We start from the raw sequence: 25,227 nt of genomic DNA on the forward strand, positions 1-25,227 counted from the left end.
CAATCATGGAGGAAATTGATTTTATTATAAATGGTTTTTACTTTCTTGGACTACTGTCATTATTATTGTTGTTTGGAGTAATATTATTACTATTATTTTTTTTAATTGGAACTATATATTTAAAAAATGTATAAACTTTGATTTGAACTTCATGAAATTATAGTAAACAATATTAGAAATATTTTTTCATTATGTAGTTCAAATTTTTATGTTACTTATGAATTTGCATATATTTTTTAGATTTATATAAAATATAATAGGTGTAAATATATTATGTATAAGGTGAAAAATTAAATTTTTAAAATTATATCAAATGTCGAATATTTTCCAAGTGATTTTACGTACAATAGCCAAAAGTTGAAAAGTAAATTATTTTTCATATAAATTATTTTCCAATAAATTATTTTTTATCAAGTTATTTTCTAAAAATATACGGATTCTTATATTAAATAAATATTTTCTTCTTGCATTCAAACAAAAGCTAATGGAAACATTATTTTTTATATATTTTTTTAAGAAAAAACAGAAATCTTTATATCATTATCATTATATATATATATATATATATATATATATATATAAATAAAGAGGAAACATGGAGGTTTTGCAATGTGCTGATGTGACACTTCCTTAGAACTCTCTAACATTTTAGCATTTCCATTTTTCTTGCTTGAGAATTTTTTTTAAATTTCTCTTTTATTTTAAATTATTTTTTCCTCTCTCTCATTTACTATTTAATTATGATTTATTTTTCAATCTTATGAGTTTTAAATTAAATTATGGCGTTTGAAGAGATTTAATTATTTTGAATACATTTTTATAAGTTCTAAAATTTAAGAACAAAAGTTGGATTACTTAAAATTAAACTAAAATAAATTAACAACTTGAACTGAACTAAAATGAATTAAACTAATTGACTTTATAATCCAATTTTCTAATATATACTCAGGCTTGCTTCTATTTTGACGACCTATGCATTTTTTATTCTTATATATAATTAAAATTCTTTTAATTCTTTATAAGAATAAAAGATTCTTCACATTTAAAAACCTAACAATATCTACATATTTTAACTATTTTACCTAAATCATGATATGGAATAAAGAAGTTTACATTTTAAATTAATAAGAATGCAGTTATAATATGATCCAACCATTTAATTTGCTAAGTACATATAACTTCTACAAAAAAATTTGATTTCTTAAAAATTTAATCAACAAACATGTCTAATATCTTAAATAAAAAAAGTATATTATACATTCGTGCAAAGCACGAGAGACCACCTAATCAAATTATAAAAATTTTTATTTTCTTTATTTAATAATTAATAACCATATAATAAATTTATTTCATTAATAAAAAAACTCTTTGTTTTCTTTCTTTTACAATAATTAATGGTCCAAATAATAAATTTTTGTAATAATAGAACACTAATTAGTTTTTTCAATAATTAATAACCTCACTATGAATTGATATAACATTTTGTTATTTTATAATTTAATTATCCTTTTTTTTTTCTAAATCTTAACTCCCTTTTGCGTACTATGTATATAAGTAATGCATCTAATAAATTTATCTCACAAATTCTTATTTTCTTTTTTATGTTCAACATATTTTTAGATAGTGATAAAAATTAATACTTTGAGCAAAAGACACCTATGATCAACGATTTATGAAATTTATTTTTTTTCTATTCAGATAATTTTATGGTTTGAGTAATTGTTTTAATTTGTAGAAGTAATATTTATATTTATTGTTTTAAGTTTAGCTAAGAAAGTGAGTTTATTGTTTTTAATTTGTTAGTATAGAATTTTTTATCACTTTTAAAGATATAGAAAAAAATTGGATTAGTAGTTTTTGTTATCATAGTTAAAGAATAAAAAAAAATAACTGACAAATATTATCTTTTCATCATATTAATTTATTTAAATGTTTTCATTCAAATTTAATTTATATCAATTTATTTAAAAGTGTTAATCTCTAAAACGTACAGGTGTACGACTAGTCATCATATAAAGGAGGATCATGTAGTTTTTATTGGTTGATGATATGGCGCATCATTTGAAACATTTGAAAAGCGAACTTTCTAAATTTTTAGCATTTTATTTTTCCTTGCATGAGAAGATTTTGCCTTTTAAACTTTTTGAAATTTAATTATTTTCTTTTAATATTTTTAGTTGCAATTTTATTATTTTCTTTTAATTACTTGATATTGACCATTCCACTTATTTTCTTTTATCCCTTATTTGGAATAAATGAATTCCACAAAATTTTGTGAAATTTATTTAGAAATCTAGATAGTTTTGTGTTTGGAATGAAAAAAATGTAGATTTCAATTCCATAGAATTGGATATGACTATACCAAATCCCACAAAATAGGTGAAATTTTCAAATAAATTCTACAAAACTAAACAATCTAATTTTTTATGATAAAACTATCATTCTCTATCTACAAAGTCAATTTTTCACTTTTTTTTAATTATTTAAATTATTTATTTTATCAAATTGGACCAAAATCTTTTAAAAATTTTATTTTTTTAGAAAAATTTTTCTTATTATTGTGTTTTTATTTTAATATTTTTCTTCTTTTATTTTAATATTTTTTTACTATCGATGAGAGAGAGTCAAGTTAACAATCTATTTATCACTAAATTAAATGCAACAATTTTATCAATATTATTTTTATTTTATATATCTATTTTAATAAAAATATAAAAAAATTATATATCATAACATAAATATAATTAGTATTTATTATTTATTTTTGTGAAATCACTATTTCAAGGATATTTTAGAAAACAAAAGTAAATAAATTTTCAATTATAAATTTAAATTTGTTCCTTAAACGTTTCACATTTAATTTTTCAAATTTAATAATCATTATTATAATTTTTAACCTTCCTAACTTCCTTAAATTTTTTTAATTTTCTAAATTTAATAGTCATCAATATAATTTGAAATTGATATTAAAATACTAAAATAAACCTATATTTTGTTTCTAAATTCTTCATTTACCTAATTGAATTTTGCCGAATTTCTCTTCCTTTTTCATTTGAATAAATTGAAATTAAGATACTAAAATCCCCTTTCCATTAGAATATGAATTGATTGCAATTCCTCTTTTACATTGTCACTTTATCATAGACCAAAAAAGTTTATAAAAGAATTTCTTTAAAAGAGATAGTAAAATTTCCATCTCCCAACATATCGATTTTCAAGATTAGTCTCACATAGTTTAGAAACAAGAAAATAAAATGGTGAGTAGTTGGTTATGATTTTGAAGTAAATTATCTAGGTATAATTTTTGTTTTCCTTCTCATGATAAATTGAATTTTTCATGTCAATAATATTTGGAATCTTTAAATTGACTTTATGATTTGTATTACTGCAATTGCATGAATGATTCAAATTAATCAAAAGGAATGACTATATATTTTTTCTAATTTTGATTTGAAATCAGGTTAACTGGTTTTAGCTTATATATATATATATATGTGTGTGTGTGTGCGCGCGCGCGCGCGCGCGCAAATTAAAACTTCTGAGATTTATATTTAGTATATATAAAGGAAAAGTTTAAGATTCCTTTTTTATTCACTATTCTTTTTTTTTTCAAAATTTATTTTTATTTAGTTCGAAAATTTAATTGGTGGTTTACTTCGTCAGTTAAAATAATAATACAGTGGCTTTTTATTGCTTTGTTTTATTTTTTTCAATTTCATTTTCATTTTGTATTTTGCTAATTTTAGTTTAGTTTTATTTACTTTTGCAGGGATTGAAGTGTGTGCAATAAAAGATAATTTAAATTTATTTTATGTATTAATGAATTTAATATTACGTTTTAATATGTTTCTCTAATTACATACTCTCAATGTTAAATCTCTATAAAAAAATAAAAATCAAGAACTTAAATTGTTCTATGAGTCTACTTTAATTTCTAATAATATTTCCAATTGCTTCTTCCTAAAAAATGAAGTTTGGAATTCTATTCAATATACTAATTTACTTTTACACTTGAAATTAATTAAAAATATAAATATCCTATAGCAGCGTGAAGTGCAGGTTACTGCCTAGTAAAAATATATTAAAAAAAGAAAGATATAGTAAGCATGACTATGGTTCAGTTTCAAATTGGAATTGAACTAGAATCGAATCAGTTAAGATCGGAATCGAACCATGGTCAATAGTTTAGGGTTCCAAACCGTAACCGAGACCGGTGTTTTAAAGTTCAGTTGCGATTTTTTATATTTGGAAATTGAAACCAACGGTTTCAGTTTGGAACCGGCAGTTTCGGTTTGAAACCATTAAAAGAAACATAAAATATCACACTTCACACATAATTTTTAATTATTAAATTAATTATATTTTTCATCATTAAATGCAGTAACTTTTTCATCATCTTAAAATTTATTAATATAAATATAACTTATAAATTATAAGTTGAAAAAGAGAAAAAAATTGCTCCTCATTTAAATATTTTTAATTTAAATCTTTTACCATTTATGATATATATTTTTTCATATAAATTAAGTAATATTTATTTAAGATTTATTTTTACTCTTAAATACAATAAAAAGACAGTTTTCTCCCTTACAATCGTAAAAAAAGGCAATTTGAAGGGTTTTTTTTGAATAAAAAATTCATATTGTAATTTTTTTAGCTACTTGAAGGGTATATTTTGGAGTAAAAAAATTCATATTATGATGTTAATCGTTAAATAAAATAAAAAGGCAGTTTTATCCTTTATAACGGTAGAAAACAGGAAAATTTGAAGGGTATTTTTATGAATAAAACTTTATATGTTAACCATAAATACCTTAATAATCTTCCTTTTTTTTCATAATATGAATTCTTTTTCTCTAAACTCCATTGAATTTCTCCTATCATTCCTTTTTTCCTAATATAAATTAAGTACAAGTCCATTTTTTGACATGTCTCTCAATTTAAATTTATAGAAATTAAATACTAATTGTCACGACCCATTTCCATGGACAGAACCGGCACTAGAGCCTAGGTAAGCTTAAGGCCTCCGAAGCCCGTAGTAAGCCTGAAACACTATAAATTTGCTATCTCAATAAAATTTTAAACATTTACAAATTCCCCTGCTTACAATACACTATAGTTATAATACAGGCTCACAGAATTATTCCATCTATAATAATACACAACTTAAAAGTATACAAGTTCTATAACTGCGGAGTTTACTAACGGATGTATACATATAAGTCTTCGGACATTTATCTATTTAATTGATCAATACTAAAATTAGCAAATTTCTTTTTTAACGGTGAAGAGCAGAGTTATAGCTGGGATTTAGAAAATGCTACTTCCTGAAAGATTTGAACAAAAGAGATGTGAGTTTATTAATGAATAATAATTATTGCACAACACACGCATTCACACAATTGTATAAATATATCAAACTAGTCATCCGACTAGGTATATGCTCACACAGCCAGTCACACAAATGGCATATCACCAGCACTCACAATTATTAACATCTTCATATAATCACATCACGTGGAAATTAGTCAGTGGAGTCACCGAACCCCCGATGAGCCGTCCTCCCACATGGCTCATTCTCTCACATGTGCACCAGGGAGCCGATCCCCCATACTGGCCGACCGGTCTAATCCTCACTTGACCAGCCCTCTCATTATTTTTCCATTCTCTCTTTTCTTTTCCATACCAACAGGAGGCAACCCGGTCGTCTCCATCAAATCTAGATCATCAGGCGCTCACAACAGGAGGCCACCCTGCGGGCTGCGATCAAATCTAGATTATCCGGTGCGCCCAATAAAGAAGCCAGCCTGTGGTTAACAATAACGGTAACGGTAGGTGCACACGGGGGCGCCGATCTCCCATTTACCCGGCTAACAGAAACATAATCAGGATCCATATAACAGAATCAGGATATAACAGAATCAGAATCAGGATCCGTATAACAGAAACAGTCTCACAAACCCATGGTGACCCACTTCATCCCAATTCCACACAAACAAAGCAAGGCATTGTCACATCACAACTAATCAAGCATTGCAATTAATTACAGAAATATTGCAAAGTTAAACATCGGAATGCAATACACAATTAGACATTCATACTCAAATGCAAATAAATAAATAATATTAACAATAAACAACAATAATAGAATAAATAATAATAATGAAAATAAACAATAACAATGAAAATAAATAAGTAATTGAATAATTAAGTAAATAGTGATGATAGTAAAATAATTAGAATACTTTATTTACTATGTATTAAGTTATAGAATTATTCTAAATAAACCTATTACTTTATATTGTTAACTAAGACTAGTCTAAGTTCTATCAAAATTTCGGCAGCACCTCCCCTAAAAATTGGGCTATTTACCTACTCAAATATCACAATAATATATATATTAATCATTCAATGCACACAGCCCATCCGTCGGGGGATCAAACAGTTAAATTTCCCTTCCTCCATCCAAATAATAATGTCAACATTCAACTATTAATTCACAACTTATAATAATCTTCAAACGTGTTCCAATAATATTACTGAACATTCTTTGCTTCACATAAATATAATCAGCTTCTTTAGCTAATTGACAAATAAATGAAATCTTTTATATATCTATATACATATAAGAACACAATTACAGATATTACAATTTTATGTTCTAGTTACAATGCTACTTGCTGAAATAATATCGAAATCTTTTAAAGACCAGCTTATAAACTATCCTATAGTTCAAATAAATGGTATACTATCTTAAATGCAATTGTCGTATTTTCCCAGTTGAAGTTATGTGTTTAAGATTTCTCGATCAATGTTTGAATTCTAACTTATAATCTATTTGATTTATTAGTAGAATAATTATTCATCTTATCTTAGTATAATTATTAGCATTTACTAAGTTTTTGTACTACACTTATTTGCACCCATAAATTTAATCAATAGTAACTCGTATCCTATTATAACTCTATTAGTCAACTAATGATTTCTAATAATACACTTGGCCTATTAGCTTTTAAATATTCCGCCGAACACCCGACAACATCTCTCCTTAATCATACTCAACATCTAGTTTAAATTACCGTAAAATGATCGGCAGCCCATCCACCAGGCAAAGAACTTTAAATAAAATCCCCATCCTCCTATCATTATCAACCCACCATTCTTCGTTATACAGTAATTATAAAATCAATATCTTGAATCCATAATTTACTATGAATTACTTAATAAGTAAAAACAAAATAATTTCTTAAATTGAATCAATAAGTCTTATTTATATGCCTACCCATCATTGATTTTCACCCTTCAAATTTAATCACAATCAAATAAATGGTTTGTTTGACTGCACCTATTTATATTTCAGGACCTATAACCAATTATTTACAACACTAAATCCTAGATTTTCTTTTAATAAGCCAAGTATAACTTCGATTTAATCTCAAGTCATGCTAACAAAATAAGCTAACAACCAATTTATTCATGTGATTAGAATACCCAATAACTTAGTTACTGCATTTCTACCAACCCCTCCTTAATTTAACTTTCTGTGATATTTACGGCTTAGAAGACTAATTTTCGATTTCTGTCGTCTAATGATTCGAACACTATACAATATCAAAGTGCAAAACTAATTGCAAAACTAGATTCTAGGTAAAAATTGGAATATACTGCCTATGAGGAATTCGAGTCACCGAATCCACCGCTGTCGCCGCCGTCTATGGTGGCCGGAGGTACCTTGGTTCCTAAATCTTGCAATTCTTACGCCAAGACGCAGCAAATTTCATATAGAACTCAGTTTTATAGCCAACTACTGCAATTTATGTCAATATCTAACAAAATCCCAATTTTTATTTCTTAAATCCCTAAGTCCCATTTTGATCAATTCCTGCGTTAAATCGCCTAATCTATGCCAAATGATTTCTAAAGGAGTGAAATGGGAGGACAATCAACTTACCTCGCCGGAGAGTATAGTCGGAGTTGCTCGGAGGGAAGGACGGAGACGCGACTGTCTCGTTCGCGCTAAGGTCCCCAGCTTCGCTGTGACTCTTGCGCTCACCAGAAACGGAAACGGAGAGAAGGGAAGGAAGGCGGGCTGCTGCGGCGAGGAGTCGACGGCGAGGAGGCGCTGGTTCTGGTGGTCGGAAAACCAGAGAGGAGAGGCAGCGAGGTCGCGCGCTGGCACTTGCGCAAGGAAGGAGAAGGGGAAAGAAAAAAAAAGAAAAAAAAGAAAAAGAAAAGAAAGAAAAATCTTGGGCTTCTAGACCATTCCGGTTCGATTCGAACCGGTTTGGTCTAATTCTATGATTTGGCTCAATTAGCTTGGTTTTCGAAGAAATCGAATTGGTTTACGGGTCTAGTTTAGCAATAATAAAATACTAGCTGGTGTAATCTTATTGGTTGAAATAAAAATTTTATTTTTAAATGAAAATTCTACGAAATTAAATTTTCGGGTTATTTCACTAATAAAGAATTTTAAATTTATGTTTTGTGTAGTTATAATTTTTTAATAAATTTAAAATTATTAATTTACTCTTTTAGTCTTTTTTTTAATTTAATACTATTATTTGTTATTAATTTTCTTATTAGCTAAAAAAACTAAAAAGGTTAAAAAATTATCTAAATTTGATTTCAAACCGGAGCCAAACTGAAATCGATGATTTTAAAACTGTCTAAAAGCGATTTGATTCCTATTCTATATTTCTTTAAATCAAAATTGATGGTTTTAAAATAAAAATCGGTGATTCTAGTACTATGATAGTGCCTAAGACATAGTACATCAACAAGTATTATGTCATGGCTAACTAAAGTCCAGCCCATTATGAACATAAGCTAACCATATCAAGTCCACATCAAACGATCCACACCGCTCTCCTCCTCTGTCGTCCCCGTTGTCTCTCTTCCCTTTGACGGCCCTGCAATATTTTAAAACCAGACCGGTCCAAGCCTAACCTATTAAAAAGATCTTGAACTCCCTCTCTTTCAATTAATTACCGCTCGTTGTCACAAGGAAACGAACTCACTCTCTATCCTCCCTCTGTTTTCCTCTTGGCAATCTCTGTGTAACGATTGTTCCAGTTTCGATTTTTTTTTTTTCAAATTTTATTAATTTTTCTCTGTATGTATAATTGCTGCTCGAGATTGTATCTTAATTCTCTCTGTACAAGTTAGGTTTAGGGTTTTAGTTTTTCTTTTCTTCCCTATCTAATTCTGTTGTGAACTAATCCTTTATTGTATTCCTTTTTCTTTCAATTTATGGGTTTGAATTTTGATCTTTATTGCCATGTAAATTGGGAATAAGGAATTAGGGTTAGGGTTTTGATTTTTAGTCTTTAAGGTAATGGAAATGGAGAGTACCCGTAGATCCTTCGATAGATCAAGGGAGCCAGGCTTGAAGAAACCTCGATTGGCCGATCAGCAACCAAACCTTAATGGTCGTCCTTTTAGTCAGAGGCCAACTGCAGCACTACCTCCACCATCGGCGGCGGCTTCTGCGAGGTTTAGGGTTAACAGTGATAGAGACTCAGAGCAATGATTCGAGCCGTGGCGGCGCGTATCAGCCGCAATCACTGCCATATCAGGAGCTCGTGAGTCAGTATAAGACAGCTTTGGCGGAGCTGACTTTCAATTCGAAGCCGATAATCGCTAACTTGACTATAATTGCTGGCGAAAATCTCCATGCAGCGAAGGCGATTGCTGCTACTGTCTGCGCTAACATTCTTGAGGTGATCCCCGGTTTTGATTCTATTTTAGTTATGGCGCCCGAATGTTGATTGAATTCAATTGTAAAGTTAAAAATTATTCTACAGCTCAAAAGGAAAAGTATTAGTGGTCTTGTTTAAGAGTGTAACTACTGATTAATGATAACTTTTGAAATCAATAACTCCTACATGTTTCCTCTCTTCTATGGTTTTGTTTTGTTTTTATTTTTTTTTACCGCAATTATCATATAGCTTAGAATGTGATTTTGTCATTCCGATATCTGAAACCAACCAATTAGACAATAAATTTCATTTATGGAGTTTTGGATGCCTCTTGCTGAATCTTAGTGATACTATGCTTTTGAGCAGTCCATACAGGTTTCTTGAAGTTTTCATGCAAAGAGAACAGCTTCCACTGGGAATATTGATGGTGGCATGTTGTTGAAGAAGTTCTTCTTTGTTTGCAACGGGATAAATTCATGGTACCTTGCGTTGTGCTTGGTTTAAAACCAGTTGAATTTTTGGCTGAGAGAAATTGCCAAAATCTGTTGTTAGTGTGTGCGAAAATTTAGATGCATTTAGCGTATTGGTTTCATTCTTTTGTAGACTTGTTCTATTGAATGATATAGTATTTGAAATGCATTTTATCCTTTTTTATTTTTCTTTTGCTATCCCTGCGGAGGCTGACGAGACTGTAATTATATTCTATGAGTCCTGAAGACAAGCTGACCTTTTGCGTGGAGTTGTTGGGTGATCTAGTTGGAAGCGCAGCAATAAAGACAACTGAACTTGAATTGGGTAAACCCAGGGTAGAAAACAGAAGGAAAGAATGTTTCAATGTAACTAACAACTTGCGACTTTGGTTCTGCATGACAGTTACTTGACTAATGAAAGATTGGATTCAATTTAAGGAGCCTGGTTGCGATGAAGTCGGACCTTCATCTTTCGTTTTGTGGTTGTATCATTTTTTTTCCTGAGACATTACTGTTTTTTGCCGTGTTTTAAAATTTTCAGCAAAAAATGTTTAATATGGAGGGTCACTGCAGTTATGTTGTACTTTCTTGTATTTGCTATGAGTATATGAATCTAGAGTCATTGTTTCCTCCTGGTTTTGGTTTCTAGATCATCAGTCATGTGCTCCTTGAAACATTGCCCCTCCATTTGATATCTCTAATTCTGAAAGTTACTTGCAGGTTCCCAGCGAGCAAAAGCTTCCATCGCTTTATCTTTTAGACAGCATTGTAAAGAATATTGGGAGGGATTACATAAAATACTTTGCTGCCCGACTACCTGAGGTTAGATTTTTGTTCATGTGGCATCTCATTACTTGACATACCTTTCTGATAAATGATGCATATCTTTTCTAAAAGGAATGTTTATCCCAAAAATGCTTGATATTGCTATGTCTTAGAATTTGATTTCCTGATTGGTCAGTATAAATTCTATAAAGACAGTTTTTTTTACAGTATTTCTTAGGAATTCATTTATTCATTTGTCAACCTAGTACACCTTGGTTGGCAATTAAAGATTCCTTGCCATTGGAATGTATCGATCTATGTCCTGAAGGTATTATTTTGTTGTCAACTCTTTCTACATTTTAGGTATTTTGCAAGGCATACAGGCATGTTGATCCTTCTGTACATGCAAGTATGCAGCATCTTTTTGGAACCTGGAAAGGAGTCTTCCCTCCTCAGTCACTTCAGATGATTGAGAAGGAACTTGGCTTTGGTTCTGGAGTAAATGGTTCATCATCAGGTGCTGCAACATCTAGGACTGATCCACGACGTCCACAACATAGCGTTCATGTTAATCCCAAGTACTTGGAAATACAGCGCCTTCAGCAGTCAAGCAGGGTGAGTGGAATTCATCAATTGTGTTCGATAATGTTGACTTATGCATGTGTTTTGGTGGCTGTAGCAAATTATTTGCAACAATGCTATGATATAAAGGGGAAATTTTCATTTTGGTTCACTGTTGATGCATTTAAAGTTTGAGCCTTTGCTATGTTTTGATGCAGAATTCTATAACTGAAACTCTGAGTAATTGATCAATTTCTTGATGCTTGAAGGATATCTGTAGTTTTTACTATTATAATTTATCCAACTTATTGTCATTTCTGCTTGTTTCTATGTGATGAAGGCAAAAGGAATGGCTAACGACCCAACTGTTCCTGTCTCAAACTCAACTGAGGATGTGGAGAGGCCAGATAGACCAGCTGTTATTGGTGCTGGGCGCCCATGGGTGGACCCTCCTGTTAAAATGCCTGTATGTGGAGTTCTTTTTCTCTTAGACAATGCTTTTCTACTTCATCTTTGTTTTTTCTCATGATGTATTTAATATTTTCAGAACATTCAATGTTCTCATAAAGAAATACCAAGTGAACCTGTTCCTGGGAAGAAAATTAGTGCTATATATATATGGAGAACTTGAATATAGCTCTGATATCACAAGGAACTCGAGCTTGGGAATTGGAAGATCTAGTCTTAGGGTTGCTGAGCAGGGACATGAAAAATCTTGGTATGGAGCTGGCAACAGTGTTGCAGAAACAATATCTGGCCAAAAAAATGGTTTCAGTATAAAGCATGGTTTTCCAAATTTCTCAACATCCAAATCTCCCAATGTTGATTTGCATCTACAATCAACACAGAGCATTGTGACTAAAAGCAGCAGCACAATATCTCTTAGCTGGAAGAATTCTGAGGAAGAAGAATTTATGTGGGATATGCACTCTAGGTTATCAGAACAAGATGCGGCCAATCTCTCTAACAACTCCAGGAAAGATCATTGGACTCTTGATGTTTCAGAAAAATTGGTAAGACTGAATGATTAAGAACCTATAATTCTTAAACTGAGTTTTATACTTCATGTTGAAGCCTTGATTGGATGGTCTTAACTGGTTGTTGCTGATGCAAGGCTTTGTTATATTGATTTTTCTTGTTACTTTTTTCATGTAATGTAAAAGGAGTTTGAGAATCAACTCAGAAAACCACAAAGTGCACAAGAGGTTATGTCATGGTTTGATAGAGAGACTTCCTCTGATTCGTTATCCACTGAGCAGAAAGAACAGGTTTTTTTTTTGGCATCATTTGCCCTCACCATGGCGGTTGAAAGAGTCCCAATCAACAGATGGGCTGATAATTTCTGGCACTTCTTCTATTAATACAAGTCATGCTGAAGGCTATTCTGCTGCACTTGGTGGGTTGCCTTTGAATTCAAGTTCCACTGTGGCCAGAATGTCAGTTCGACCTCAAATTGGAACCTCAGGCTCCGGTTTATTGGCAAACACATCATTAGGATCTGCTGGAACCTTGGGGCAGAAAAGATTTCAGTCTCTAGGAGCTGGATCACCATCTGGACAGTCACCCATGCGCCAACATTCACCCTCACCTTCAATTCCAGCACGTTATCCACATCAACAATTGCAAAATTCAGTCGACCAGGATCTCTAACAATTGCAGTCATTGATTCGTCCTGATTTCAAGGCACATCAGTTGTCAGCCCAACTCGTTAAGTTTGTTGAATGAGTGCAAACAAACTTCTTTCGAGTTAAGGCTTGAAGGCGCTAATGAATGGCTTGGCTCATTTACTACTTTGATCTAAATAGCTTTGCACTTCACAATATGTATCATTTACCAAGTTCACAATCATTCAAAATAGGTCTTTTGCAAAGTCAAAGAAAACACAAACAAATAGGTGACCAAACTACCAACCCTGTCATTCAGTAGCTGTGTGCATGAAATGTAGGTGAACCACCTAAATGTAATAAACCTATTCAGTTCAACCTCCACTAACAACTTCACTCTCTCCATCTATTTATAACCCAACACCACTTCTCTTTATCATTCAAAATCAAAAATCACAATCAATTTTAGGGTTACTTCAAATATGGCTAGCACTAGGTCAACCGAAGATGAACGTGCAGGGGCAGAAGTTGTTTATGGCGCTGAAAATTGCTACCGCCACTCTTTAGAACTTCTCGAAGAACTAGGGTTTCCCAAAGGTGTTCTTCCATTGAAAGATCTTGAAGAATGTGGAAGAGTTAGAGAAACTGGATATGTGTGGATGAAGCTAAAGGCTCCTTATGAGCATTTCTTTGCTGCAACCAATACTAAAGTGAGTTATGCTATTGAAGTAACTGCTTATGTAGAGAAGTTGAAAATGAAAAAAATGACTGGCATTAAAAGCAAGCAACTGTTTTTGTGGGTACCAATAAGTGAAATGAGCATGGAAGACCCAAAGAGCAACAAAATAATTTTCAAGACTCCAATGGGTATAGGAAAGTCTTTTCCAATCACAGCTTTCATGGATGATGACGAGAAGGAGAAAGCAAAAGCAATTGAAGCGAGCTGTTGATTTTTTTTTTTTAAACATCTAGGTTCTCTATTTATTGCATTTTTGTCCTTTTACAACGGTCTTATAGCCTTTTTCTTATCTTTATTGTCAAATAAACTGTCTCTACAACTGCGAGATTATGAGTTTATACTCCAGTTGGAGCCACACTAAATTTTAAAAAAAAAAAATTGCCGTTACTTTTAAATTATGAGTTGATTATATTTTTCTGTTTAATTTTAAATTATATGTTTAGTTAAGCTGCAACATCATATAATATCTACTGACCAAAATTAAATATATGTAATAAGCACCAAATTTCTAACTTTTTCTACAAATCACGTGTATTTTTAAGACAAAACTATTAGCAATAGTGACACTTAGGCTGTCCCATGTCATTCATCTTGTGTTTTTGATATTTTCCTTTCTTGTAAACTTGAACAAGATGATGGTGTTGGTTTAGAAGAGCAGAAAAATAAGAAAGAGAAAGGAAAATTCTGCAGAGAAGGAAAAATCTGCAGATTTTGTAAATGTGAAGAAACAAATTTTCACATTTCATTATTTCCATTACAGCATAATGTAAACATTTATACTAGAGCTATTCTAAAGTTCTGTGACGCCCCAAAAAAAATTTCGAATTTTATATGGTATTATTTTATCGGGTCATGAATGGTGCTGCAGAGAGGGGAATTATATTTTATTTAGATCCAAGGAAGATATTGAGTATAATTAATTATGGATGGATAGTGATTTATCGGTCTATGAATAGTACCACCGGTGTGTGAATAGTACTATCGGTCCGGGAATCGGTATTATTTTGGTCCGAAAAAATTACTATCTATGTGTCATATTTTATTTAATATTTTTGGAATATGCATACATGATTTTTATGGGTAGAAAGTAAGTAATGAATATTTTTGGAGAATTTAAATAATTAGTGAATAGTGAATTATGATGTTATATTAAGTAAGGAAATTAGAGGCAATATTTTTATGGAGTAAATTTGAGATGGTGTTATATTAATTAAGGAAATTAGAGGAATTATTTTTAAGGATTAAATTTGAGAATTTTGTGGAGATAAATAATATTTTGAAGGAAATTAATTGGAGAATAATTTTTAGCCATTGGATGAGATTACCAATGACTTGATCTTAGCCACCCAATTTTGAGAAAAATACCAAAACGCCCTTAGTTGCTTTATAAAGGTTAACTCCAATAATTGAGCAACACTTCTTCTTCTTATTCTCCTCCTCCATTTCCAATGCCAACTTTCTCTCTTCTCTTCTTTGTTTTTTCTTCACTTCTACTCACTAAATCCACAAAATTTACACCATTAAACTTGATTTAAGTAATTAATCTTAGAGAATTAAGTTTGAGAAGTGATTTGTGGTGATTATTTTCAAGTAATTTGGAGAGTTACTACTTAAGCCAAAGGGTGGAGAACCTTCTACCAAAGAGAAGGGCAAACTAAGGCTTCAAGAGTTTTATTTAAGCTTGTTAGAGCTTATGTTTAAGGTAAGTGTTCATAAACACTCTTACCTTGTTTAAATTTTTGATTTTATGAAATTTATACTATTTTGTGAAAATTGGGAATTTATATGAAATGAATTGATTATTGAATTTTGGTGGTATAAATGTGTTCTTGGGAGATTTCTAAGCATGCTTATATGTTGAATTGATGAGGAAAACATTTTCTTCTTCATCTTTCAAGAGTGGCAGAACCTATTGATGAATAAGGCCTTAAGTTTTTCTTATTATTCTTTGTTGGTTTATGCTCTTAAGATGATATTTGATGAGTATTTAGTTTGTGGTAGAAATCTCTACCTTGTATATGATTTAAGTAAGCTGAAATTGAGAAAAAATGTTATTGGGTGTAATTAAGGACTATTTTTCGATCCTTTCTATTTTCCATTGGTGTCTGAGTTCTTCATGAAAGTTGTAGGTATACTTCTTAGCTTTCCAAATCATTCTCTTGTGTCCAATTTGGATAAATATAGCTCAACTTATGGCTCAAACACCCAAATTGACTTTGTTATGACGGGCCACATACATCACTGAATTGAGTGCCCATTTTGACCACTATAATGGCAAGATTATATTCTGAGTTCTTCATGAGAGTTGTTACCCTATGTCTTGAGGCTTCTCTAGTTTTAGATTGGTTTAATTTGAGTGTTTGGTTAAGGAGGAATTCAATAAACATTGGACTTGGTTCTGCTGAATCAAGTCTGGACTGTTGGTTTGTGTTCCTAGCTTTTGTTTGCTACCTTACATATTGATCTGGGCTGTGGTCCCTTCATAATATTTGTCGAATTTTGTCTTAGCTTTCTAATGAATCTAATTTCATTTAATTTGGAGCCCTATAACTCAAGTTATGTCTTAAAAACATCGCAAAGGTCAAGTTTATCTTCTTGCTGGAAATTTTCTATGTCTTGAATCATAGGTTTATTTGAATAAAGGTATGTATGAATCATGTGTGATAAAGTTCTCTTGATTATTTGTATATTTTAGGATTTATTTGACAAAACTAAGACAAGTTTGACTAGTGTTATTGTCGACATGTTTAAAGGGATACTTTGGTGCATAAGAGTTATGTTAGCATGCTCGATTGGAAAAGGAAATTCCTCCCCTTGGTTTTCATTAAGAGTTTGAACCACCTTAGGGTAATAAGGCTTACTTAATATGTATGACATAAGTATGATTATTTTGATAACTTTCACATGTTTAGATTTTTTAAAAAATGGGTATTTAAGGTGTATGTGCTTTAAATTTTGTATAAGGAAAGTATGAGTTTATATGATAAGAAATTTCCTATGAGAAATTTCCTATATTAAGTAATTATGACTTTAAGACTTTAAGAAAGTTTTAAAAGAAAAGGAATTGATGAGAAATTTTCTATGTTAAGTAATTATGTTTAAGTATGAAATTTTCATGAGTTACTTACGTTCTAAAGTAAGCTTACATTATGAATTTAAGAAGACTAAAGAATAAGACAATTTTTATGAGAAGTATTATGAATTAAGAATTAAAATAAGGATTTTGGGCTCTAATATACTTGGTTTGAATTTGATGCGTGATTTGATTTTATTATGTATGATGAGCATGCTCGGCATTTGATGCCATTATGATAAGAAGCTATGATCATATGCTAGGCATGTGGGTGTCTTATGTTAGGGCAGACGCGCTCTATATGTTATGAATAAGATGGCGATTTAAAGCCATTATGAAAAGGTTGGCGACCTAAGGCCATTATGAATAAGTTATGAAAACCTATCTGCTTCTCTTTCTCCTAAGTGTATGCGAGCCCCTTGAAAAATATTTGTAAGACCATTAAACGAATGAGATCATATTATTTTAGTAAACCTTACTTTGGAAATTAATGATTATGTTATGAAATGAATTTTCAAAGCATGATATTTCGGTACATGGTTTTAAAAATAACTAGTATATGTATTGGTATAATCAATGTTCAAGTAATGAATTTCTGATTTGAAAGAATTAAATTATTTATGTTATTAATTATAAGTTTATTTGATATTCTAAGTAAAGAACTAAAGTATTTATGGTGATTAAATGTCTAAGTAAAGGATTTATGGTATAAAGAATTAAATGATTTATGTTATTAATTATAAGTTTAATTGATATTTCTTGGCTATAAATGTAAATGTATGTTGAAATTTAATGATTTTATGATCTTAAATGATTTTATGAAATTTGTATTTTAAGTAAGTTGCCATCGCAACTTTAATAAGTATGTGAATTATGAGCACCACTGAGTTTTATACTCAGCGCGTTGATTTCTATCACGCGCAGGTTAAAGACCGTGGTTGCTGCTTGAAGACTAGAAGAGTAGCATCAAAGTAGAAAAGACTATTGTAGTAGTAGTAGATTGAGATTTATGTAATTAAGAATTATGACATGTATAATTATTATATTTTCGAAGATTATATTATTTGAATTATAACTTAAGCATATAATTATCAATTGTGTTGGTGTATATATATTTGGAGATAAGCATAAGATTTATTAAATGATTTAATATAAAATATTTTAAGATAGTTGGTATGATTAGTTTATTAAGACTTGATTTATGTAATGAATGCAATTAATTGATAAATATTAAATGCTATTGAGGGTTTATATAGTTATGAAGATATAGAAGTGTTGTTGTGTTATGATGATTATTTGGAGATATTGGGAGTTCGAAGTTTAATTGGGAGTGTTTTGTATTCACATGTTTGGCGAGCTCAATTTTAAAAGGGAAATTCTTACAATATTTCTGTAGGATTTTTCCCAATCTATAAAGAAAAAAAAATTATTATAAAAAAATTATTACTCGCTAAACTTGTGAATACTCAATTACTTCTAATTCATAATCTAATTTTATGATCTATATGTTAAGTTAAGACGGTGTCTCAGGCATCGAATGTGGCATCTGCTATCGGGTCTCTCGGGACTGGGCGGTGGGTGTTACAAGTTCGTTCACCAACCTTCCATAAGTCAAGGAAGTTTGTTCACCAAACCTACCTAAAAGCAAGGTAGTTCACCTACTTCTTGACTGCAACAAAGTACAACAAAATCTAAATGACTTTAACAAAATTTCTCCAAAAACTGTCAACAACACTTGCATCAATTTCAACTTCAATGGAGTTGTATCTGTAACTTTAACACTCCTCCTTGATGCAAGAGTTGAGACAAACACCAAGTCTATTCCTAAGAAATTCAAATCTTGGTTTTTGTAATGCCTTGGTGAAAATATCTGCTGTTTGGTTTTCAGAACTGCAATGAACAATCTGAATTTCATTTTCCTTTTCAGCTTTACGAATTGCATGATACTTGATTTTTATATGCTTGGTTATTCCATGGAAGATTGGATTCTTAACCATACCAACAGCTGATTTGTTGTTACAAAGTATTTTAGTTGGATTTTCTTGATGAAAATTCAGATCAGCTAACACTTTTCTCAACCAAATAGCTTGGTTTACAGCAGCAGATGCTGCAACATACTCTACTTCTGCAGTTGATTGAGCGACTGAAGCTCGCTTTCTTGTTCCCCAGCAAATGACAGCAGAACCAAGTGAAAAACAAAAACCAGTAGTGCTCTTCATATCATCCAATGAACCAGCCCAATCACTATCTAAGAAACCCAACAACTTCACACCATTTAATCTTCTATAAAACAAACCAAATTCAGCAGTCCCTTGCAAATATCTCAGAACTTGTTTGGCTGGTGTAAGATGGTTTTCAGTTGGAGAATTCATGAATCTCGACAGTAAATTTGTTACAAACATGATATCTAGTCTTGTTACAAATAAATACAGCAAAGAACCAACCATGCTCCTATAAGTTAAAGCATCTATTCATCCTTTTGCAATTTTATTCCATGGGCCGTAGGTGTACTCACTGGTTTGCATTTGCTAAGTTCAAATTTTTTAAGTAGCTTCCAAGCAAATTTCTTTTGTGAAATAAAAATCCCTTGCTCATCTTGAACAATTTTAATCCCAAGGAAATAACACATTAAGCCAAGATCATTCATCTCGAAAACCTGTTGCATCTTCAATCTGAATTCTTGAATTAATTGTAAATTGTTGCCTGTGACAAGTAGATCGTCAACGTACATAGAAACGATAAGCACATCACTTCCTTGTTGAGTTACATTAAGTGTTGCCTCATTCAAGCTGCGTTTAAAACCCAAATTCAGCAAGTAATGATCAATCTTGGCATACCAGGCCCTTGGGGCCTGTTTTAAACCATAGAGTGCTTTCTTCAACAAACACACTCTATTGCTTCCATCATTAAAACCTTCAGGTTGCTCAATATACACTTCTTCCTTCAAAGAACGATTTAAGAAAGCTGATTTCACATCCAATTGAAAGACTTGCTAGCCTTCACTTGCTGCTAGTGCCAAAATCAATCTGATAGTGTCAAATCTTGCAACTGATACGAATGTTTCTGAAAAATCAACCCCTTATTGTTGAGCGTAGCCTTTAAAAACATATCTTGCTTTGTGCTTATTGATGGAGCCATCAAAATTTAATTTCAATTTGAATACCCATTTAGTTCCAATTACATGCTTATTCAATGGTCTAGGAACTAAAATCCATGTTTCATTCTTCATAATCATCTTCAACTCCTCCTCCATGGCAGCTCTCCACTCAGGCAATTTTAAGGCTTCATCCACCTGAGTTGGTTCAAGTGAGACAACATTACATCTGCTGTAAATTTCCTCTAGGGATCTGGTTCCTCTAATTGTATAATCATCTTCATTTGATTCTTCTTCATTGTCAACTAGAAGTTCTTGCTCTTTTTGAAAATGATCTTGTTCAAGAACTGATTTAGAATTTCTTGGCTCCATTTTACTCCAATCCCATTCACCTTTCTCATCGAATTTGACACTTCTATTGACATACACCTGTTTAGAAGTTCTTACTCTTTTTGAAAATGATCTTGTTCAAGAACTGATTTAGAATTTCTTGGCTCCATTTTACTCCAATCCCATTCACCTTTCTCATCGAATTTGACACTTCTGCTGACATACACCTGTTTAGTAACAGGATTCAAAATTCTGTAGGCTTTGGATTCACTGCTGTAGTCTACTAAAATTCCTTTTTCAGCTCGTTGATCCAATTTCTCTCTTTTTGCATTTGGAATAAATGAAGAACATAAGCTTCCAAAGATTATATATATAAAAAAGACACAATAAACAATTAACTAATCTAATAATAATAATAATAATAATAACCACCTACGGTAACACATTAAGATGATTTTACTATCATTAAGATGATTCAAATTCAATGAAAATTGTTAAGTCATCAGATTTAAAAGATATTTTAATATTGCAAGTACTAATTTTACCTAAGCAAATTTTACAGTTTGAGGAAGGTTGATGATAACTTTTTCTAGTTTCTATCTTGACTAGTTGATTTGGAGAGTTATGAACAAAATAAAAAATCAGAATATCGAGATTAACAACCCTAATGCTTTTTGATGAGTTTGTAGGGAGAAATCATAATTGGATTTTGTTTTTTCAACTGTAATTAATTAACAATAATTGATAGGCATCTAAGGATTTCAACTGTTAATAATTGATAGACATCTAATGGCTTAAGTTTTCTTTGACCAGAAAAATATTTTTTATTCATTTATTTTCTTGGACACCCCAAACAACGAAAACTTATTAAAAATATTTTCACGCAAATTATTTTACAGAAATAAACATAGCCTAAAGTTTTATGTAATAGATAACGAATCATTTTCAAGCTATTTCTATTTTATCTCGGCTTGGTGTATTGTTTCACTCTGAACTTTATATTTTGTTCCAAAGTTACTAATAAGTGCATACTGGACTCTTTGCCTTGGCATGAGTTATAAAGTTACCATTTTAGGCAATTTTCTTAGGGGTATAATTGGGACGACATGGAATGAAATGGTTCTCATTCCAATTTCGTTTCAAAATATTTTGAAATTTAAAATTGCTCGCATTTCATTCTAAATATTTTTTGGAATTTTATTCTAAATCATCCATTGAAATTCGGGAGTTCCAAATTTCTTAACCATAAATTACAAATCTAACATCTCAAGACATTTTTTAATATGTAAATTTTAAAATTTAATAAGAAATAATCACCATATTTTTATATATACATACTAAAAAGACATAATTAAATTTTAAAAAAATAAATTAATATCACATATAATTAAAGATTAAAATATTTAAATCTTACATGTTGGTATACTTCACCCTTAACATTTAATATTTTAGTTCATATAATTAACAGCTTAATAATTAAATAATAATATTATAAAATCAACAAAATATAGCATCATTTATATTAGGACATATGAATATATGTAGTCATTAAATCCATTAAAAAGTGTTAAATCCATAAAAAATATATATTATGAGTCTAAGCATACAAAAACATTTCAAACCATATAATTTAATGGAAAGCAAAATATTATAATTAAAATCATAATTTTTAGCCTAAAAAAGTATATATATATATATATATATATATATATATATATATATATATATATATATATATATATATATATATATATATATATATATATATATATATATATATATATATATATATATATATATATATATATATATGATTTTAAGTGAAGGACCAATCTCTTTTGAGGTCTATCCAGATATGACTGTCTCATTAAATGATTTAAATATTTTAGAAAGTATAGTTTTAGAAATTAAAACCCATAATTATAAGATGAAGCAAGGATCAATTCCTATAGCTTTGATTTATAAAATTCATTATAAAGCAATGAACTCAGCTTTTGGGACTAAATATAAGTTACAACCTAAAATTGGCGAAACACGTTTTCTTCAAACAGATCTAACTAAAACAAACACTGTGATACCTAAAACCATTCAATGGAAAGACATCACACTTCCCGATGAATGGATTTTGGAAGGGGTTGTACCTCCTCCTATATTAGAACCAATTAAACCAAATGTCAATTTACAAAAAATTGAACAGTTTGAAGATGGTAAAGTTACATTAAAATTTAATAGAAGTCATAGTATGAGGATTACAGGGTCATCTTCCTCTGTAACTACAGATGAAAATGATAAACCTAGTTCTTCTATCCCTTCTGTTATTTATGCAAAATATAAAGAATCTGAACCTAAACCAATTATTCAAACCTTAGTCAATCCTAGGTATTCTACTTCAGATATACCTAATTTAAATAAAATGAAAGGAGTTGACTATAGTTCTTCTATACCACAGGCTGTTTATAATCCTGTAGATAACTATGTTAATCAACAATCTAATTTGGTAAATTCATCTCCAGAATCACCAACAGCTTCAGCTATAACTGAAAATATTAGTGCAATAGACAGAGAATTAAATGTTCTTACTAAAGAAAATATTGAAAAGAATTTAATAAAAGAAATATCTAAAACAAAAAATTTATTAAAAATAAAAAAGATATTAAAAACATATACTTTTGAAGAATTAAAATCTGAATATTTAGAATATAAATTAAATAACCAAACTGAAATTAAATTCTTTGATTGGTATAACTTAATTAAAGAAAATAAATTTGAGAAAAGTCTAAACCCAATAACTATTAGAGACAAGAGACCAGAATTTGTAGTAAATGATCAAACAATAAAGAGTGATTTTCCACCTAAAACAATTAGTAAATTAAAACACCATGATAATGAAATTACTTGTGCCCCATACAAAACTGCTCAAGAAAATGATGTAAATAAAAAAATAATCGAACAAAATAATTTTAGTAATGCGAGTTTAATTTGTTTAAATACACAATTAAAAAGAATTGAAAACTTATTGGACAATAATCCAATTCTGAATGAAACGGTAAAAGGTAAAGAAAAAGTACAATCTCATATGTTTAAACCTTTTCAAATTTCCCAATCAAGTAAAAAAGAATTTGTACATCAATTAAAACATCAATTAAGTCAAATTCAAGTTCGATCTGCGACTACCCAACATGTAGCTCAGGATACTCCTCCTTCATCAGCATCAAGAAATATAAATATAATTGAAGAAAACACCAACTCTGATGTTAGTGAACCTGACTCAGAAAATATTAAACACTTTGGAATCAATCCTATAAATCATCAAAGAGAAATAGTAAATAGAGCACCAGACTTAGGAATTGTTGATAAACCTAATACTATATCTCAATTTAAATATAATGCTTCAACAATCTATGAATGGAACATAGATGGTTTAAGTGAATATAATATCTTAAGTATTTTGCAACAAATGACAATGGCTGCAAATGCTTATAAAACACAGTCAATCATTGCTGATAAAGCTATAGCAGAAATCTTAATTGCTGGATTTACCGGCCAACTTAAAGGATGGTGGGATTATCATCTCACTGACCAACAACATTTAGAAATTTTAAACTCAATTCAAATAGATGATGAAGGTGAACCTATATATGATGAAAATGGTGAAGTAATTCAAGATGCAGTGTCATCTTTAATTCTCACTATTTCACTTCATTTTATATGAGATCCATCTCACTTAAAGGATAAAAATGCCGAGTTGCTTAGTAATTTAAAATGTAGACATTTAGGTGATTTTCAAAATTATAAAACGACTTTTCTCACTAGATTAATGTTAAGGGAAGACTCTAATCAAAGCTTTTGGAAAGAAAAGTTTTTAGCTGGGTTACCTTATTTCTTGGGAGAAAAGGTTAGAAATCATATTAAACAACATTATGGTCAACCTATACCTTATAGTAAGTTAACCTATGGACAATTAATTAGTATAATTCAAAAGGAAGGTTTACAAATATGTCATGATCTAAAACTTCAAAGAAAGATAAAATATGAAATGCAGAAAACTAAAAAAGAATTAGGATCTTTTTGTAAACAATTTGACTATAGTATAACTTCTCCATAGAAATGTGAGGGCCAATGTTCTAAAATCAATAAACCTAAAAAATATTATAGAAATAAATACTCTAAAAAACAATATAGATATACACCTAGTCAAGATAAATTTTATAGTAAAAAGAGAACAAAATCTTCTTATAACAAAAATAAACAACCTTCTAAAACTACAACTAAAACTTCTTATAAAAATTTGACTTGTTATAATTGTGGTAAAAAAGGGCATACATCTAAATTTTGTAAATTTAATAAAAGATTACATGAATTAAATTTGGAAGAAAATGTTTTAAATAAAATATACGAACTCTATATTGATTCGGACTCTTCGGAATCTGAGACTAATGAAAGTGAAAATCAAATTGATGAATTAGGAACTACTACAAGTTCTTCCAGTTCATCAAAATTTTCTTTAAATATGTTATCTAAAGATCAAAGTAATTTATTAACAGTAGTTAATGGAATTGAAGATCAAGAAACTAGAGCTAAACTTCTTAAAAAACTAATAAAAAGTTTTGAAGACGAAGATGACGTAAAAAATATTACTCCTAAAATTCAGTCTAATACTTATGATTTAACTACCATTTTAAATAAAAATCAACCTAAAAAGGTCAATATGGATGAATCTACTAAAGAATTATATAAAGAAATTAAGATGCTAAAAAATGAAGTAAAAGAATTAAAAACCCAACTTCAACAAAACTCTAAAAAAATAAAAATACTAGAATCCCAACTTATTTCTAGTTCTTCCTCAGAAGAAGATGAACTAGTGAATAATTTAAAAATAAATGAATTAGATGA

The 25,227-nt window shown here is 30.0% G+C and overlaps 1 protein-coding gene and 1 pseudogene across 2 annotated transcripts; both read left to right on the forward strand.

Moving 5' to 3' along the window:
* The first annotated feature begins 8,845 nt into the window (after window positions 1-8,845).
* On the forward strand, window positions 8,846-13,519 carry LOC149498166 (uncharacterized; annotated as a pseudogene). Its single transcript, XR_016319462.1, has 6 exons — window positions 8,846-9,719; window positions 10,889-10,990; window positions 11,297-11,548; window positions 11,835-11,960; window positions 12,042-12,507; window positions 12,658-13,519. The product of XR_016319462.1 is annotated as an uncharacterized LOC149498166 (transcript).
* Window positions 13,520-13,575: 56 nt separating this feature from the next.
* On the forward strand, window positions 13,576-14,232 carry LOC149498167 (uncharacterized). The gene has a single exon (XM_089717538.1). It carries the CDS (start codon window positions 13,581-13,583, stop codon window positions 14,046-14,048), a length of 468 nt encoding a protein of 155 aa, XP_089573664.1. The 5' UTR covers window positions 13,576-13,580; the 3' UTR covers window positions 14,049-14,232.
* Window positions 14,233-25,227: the final 10,995 nt, after the last annotated feature.

The sequence above is a fragment of the Jatropha curcas genome, chromosome 2, assembly GCF_041381405.1.
Source record: "Jatropha curcas cultivar XTBG-Jc1 chromosome 2, XTBG_Jcur_1.0, whole genome shotgun sequence".
Lineage (NCBI taxonomy): Eukaryota > Viridiplantae > Streptophyta > Magnoliopsida > Malpighiales > Euphorbiaceae > Jatropha > Jatropha curcas.

What these genes read in the sequence shown, in the direction of transcription:
- LOC149498167 (XM_089717538.1), top strand. Translation starts at nt 13,581, where the DNA reads ATGGCTAGCACTAGGTCAACCGAAGATGAACGTGCAGGGGCAGAAGTT.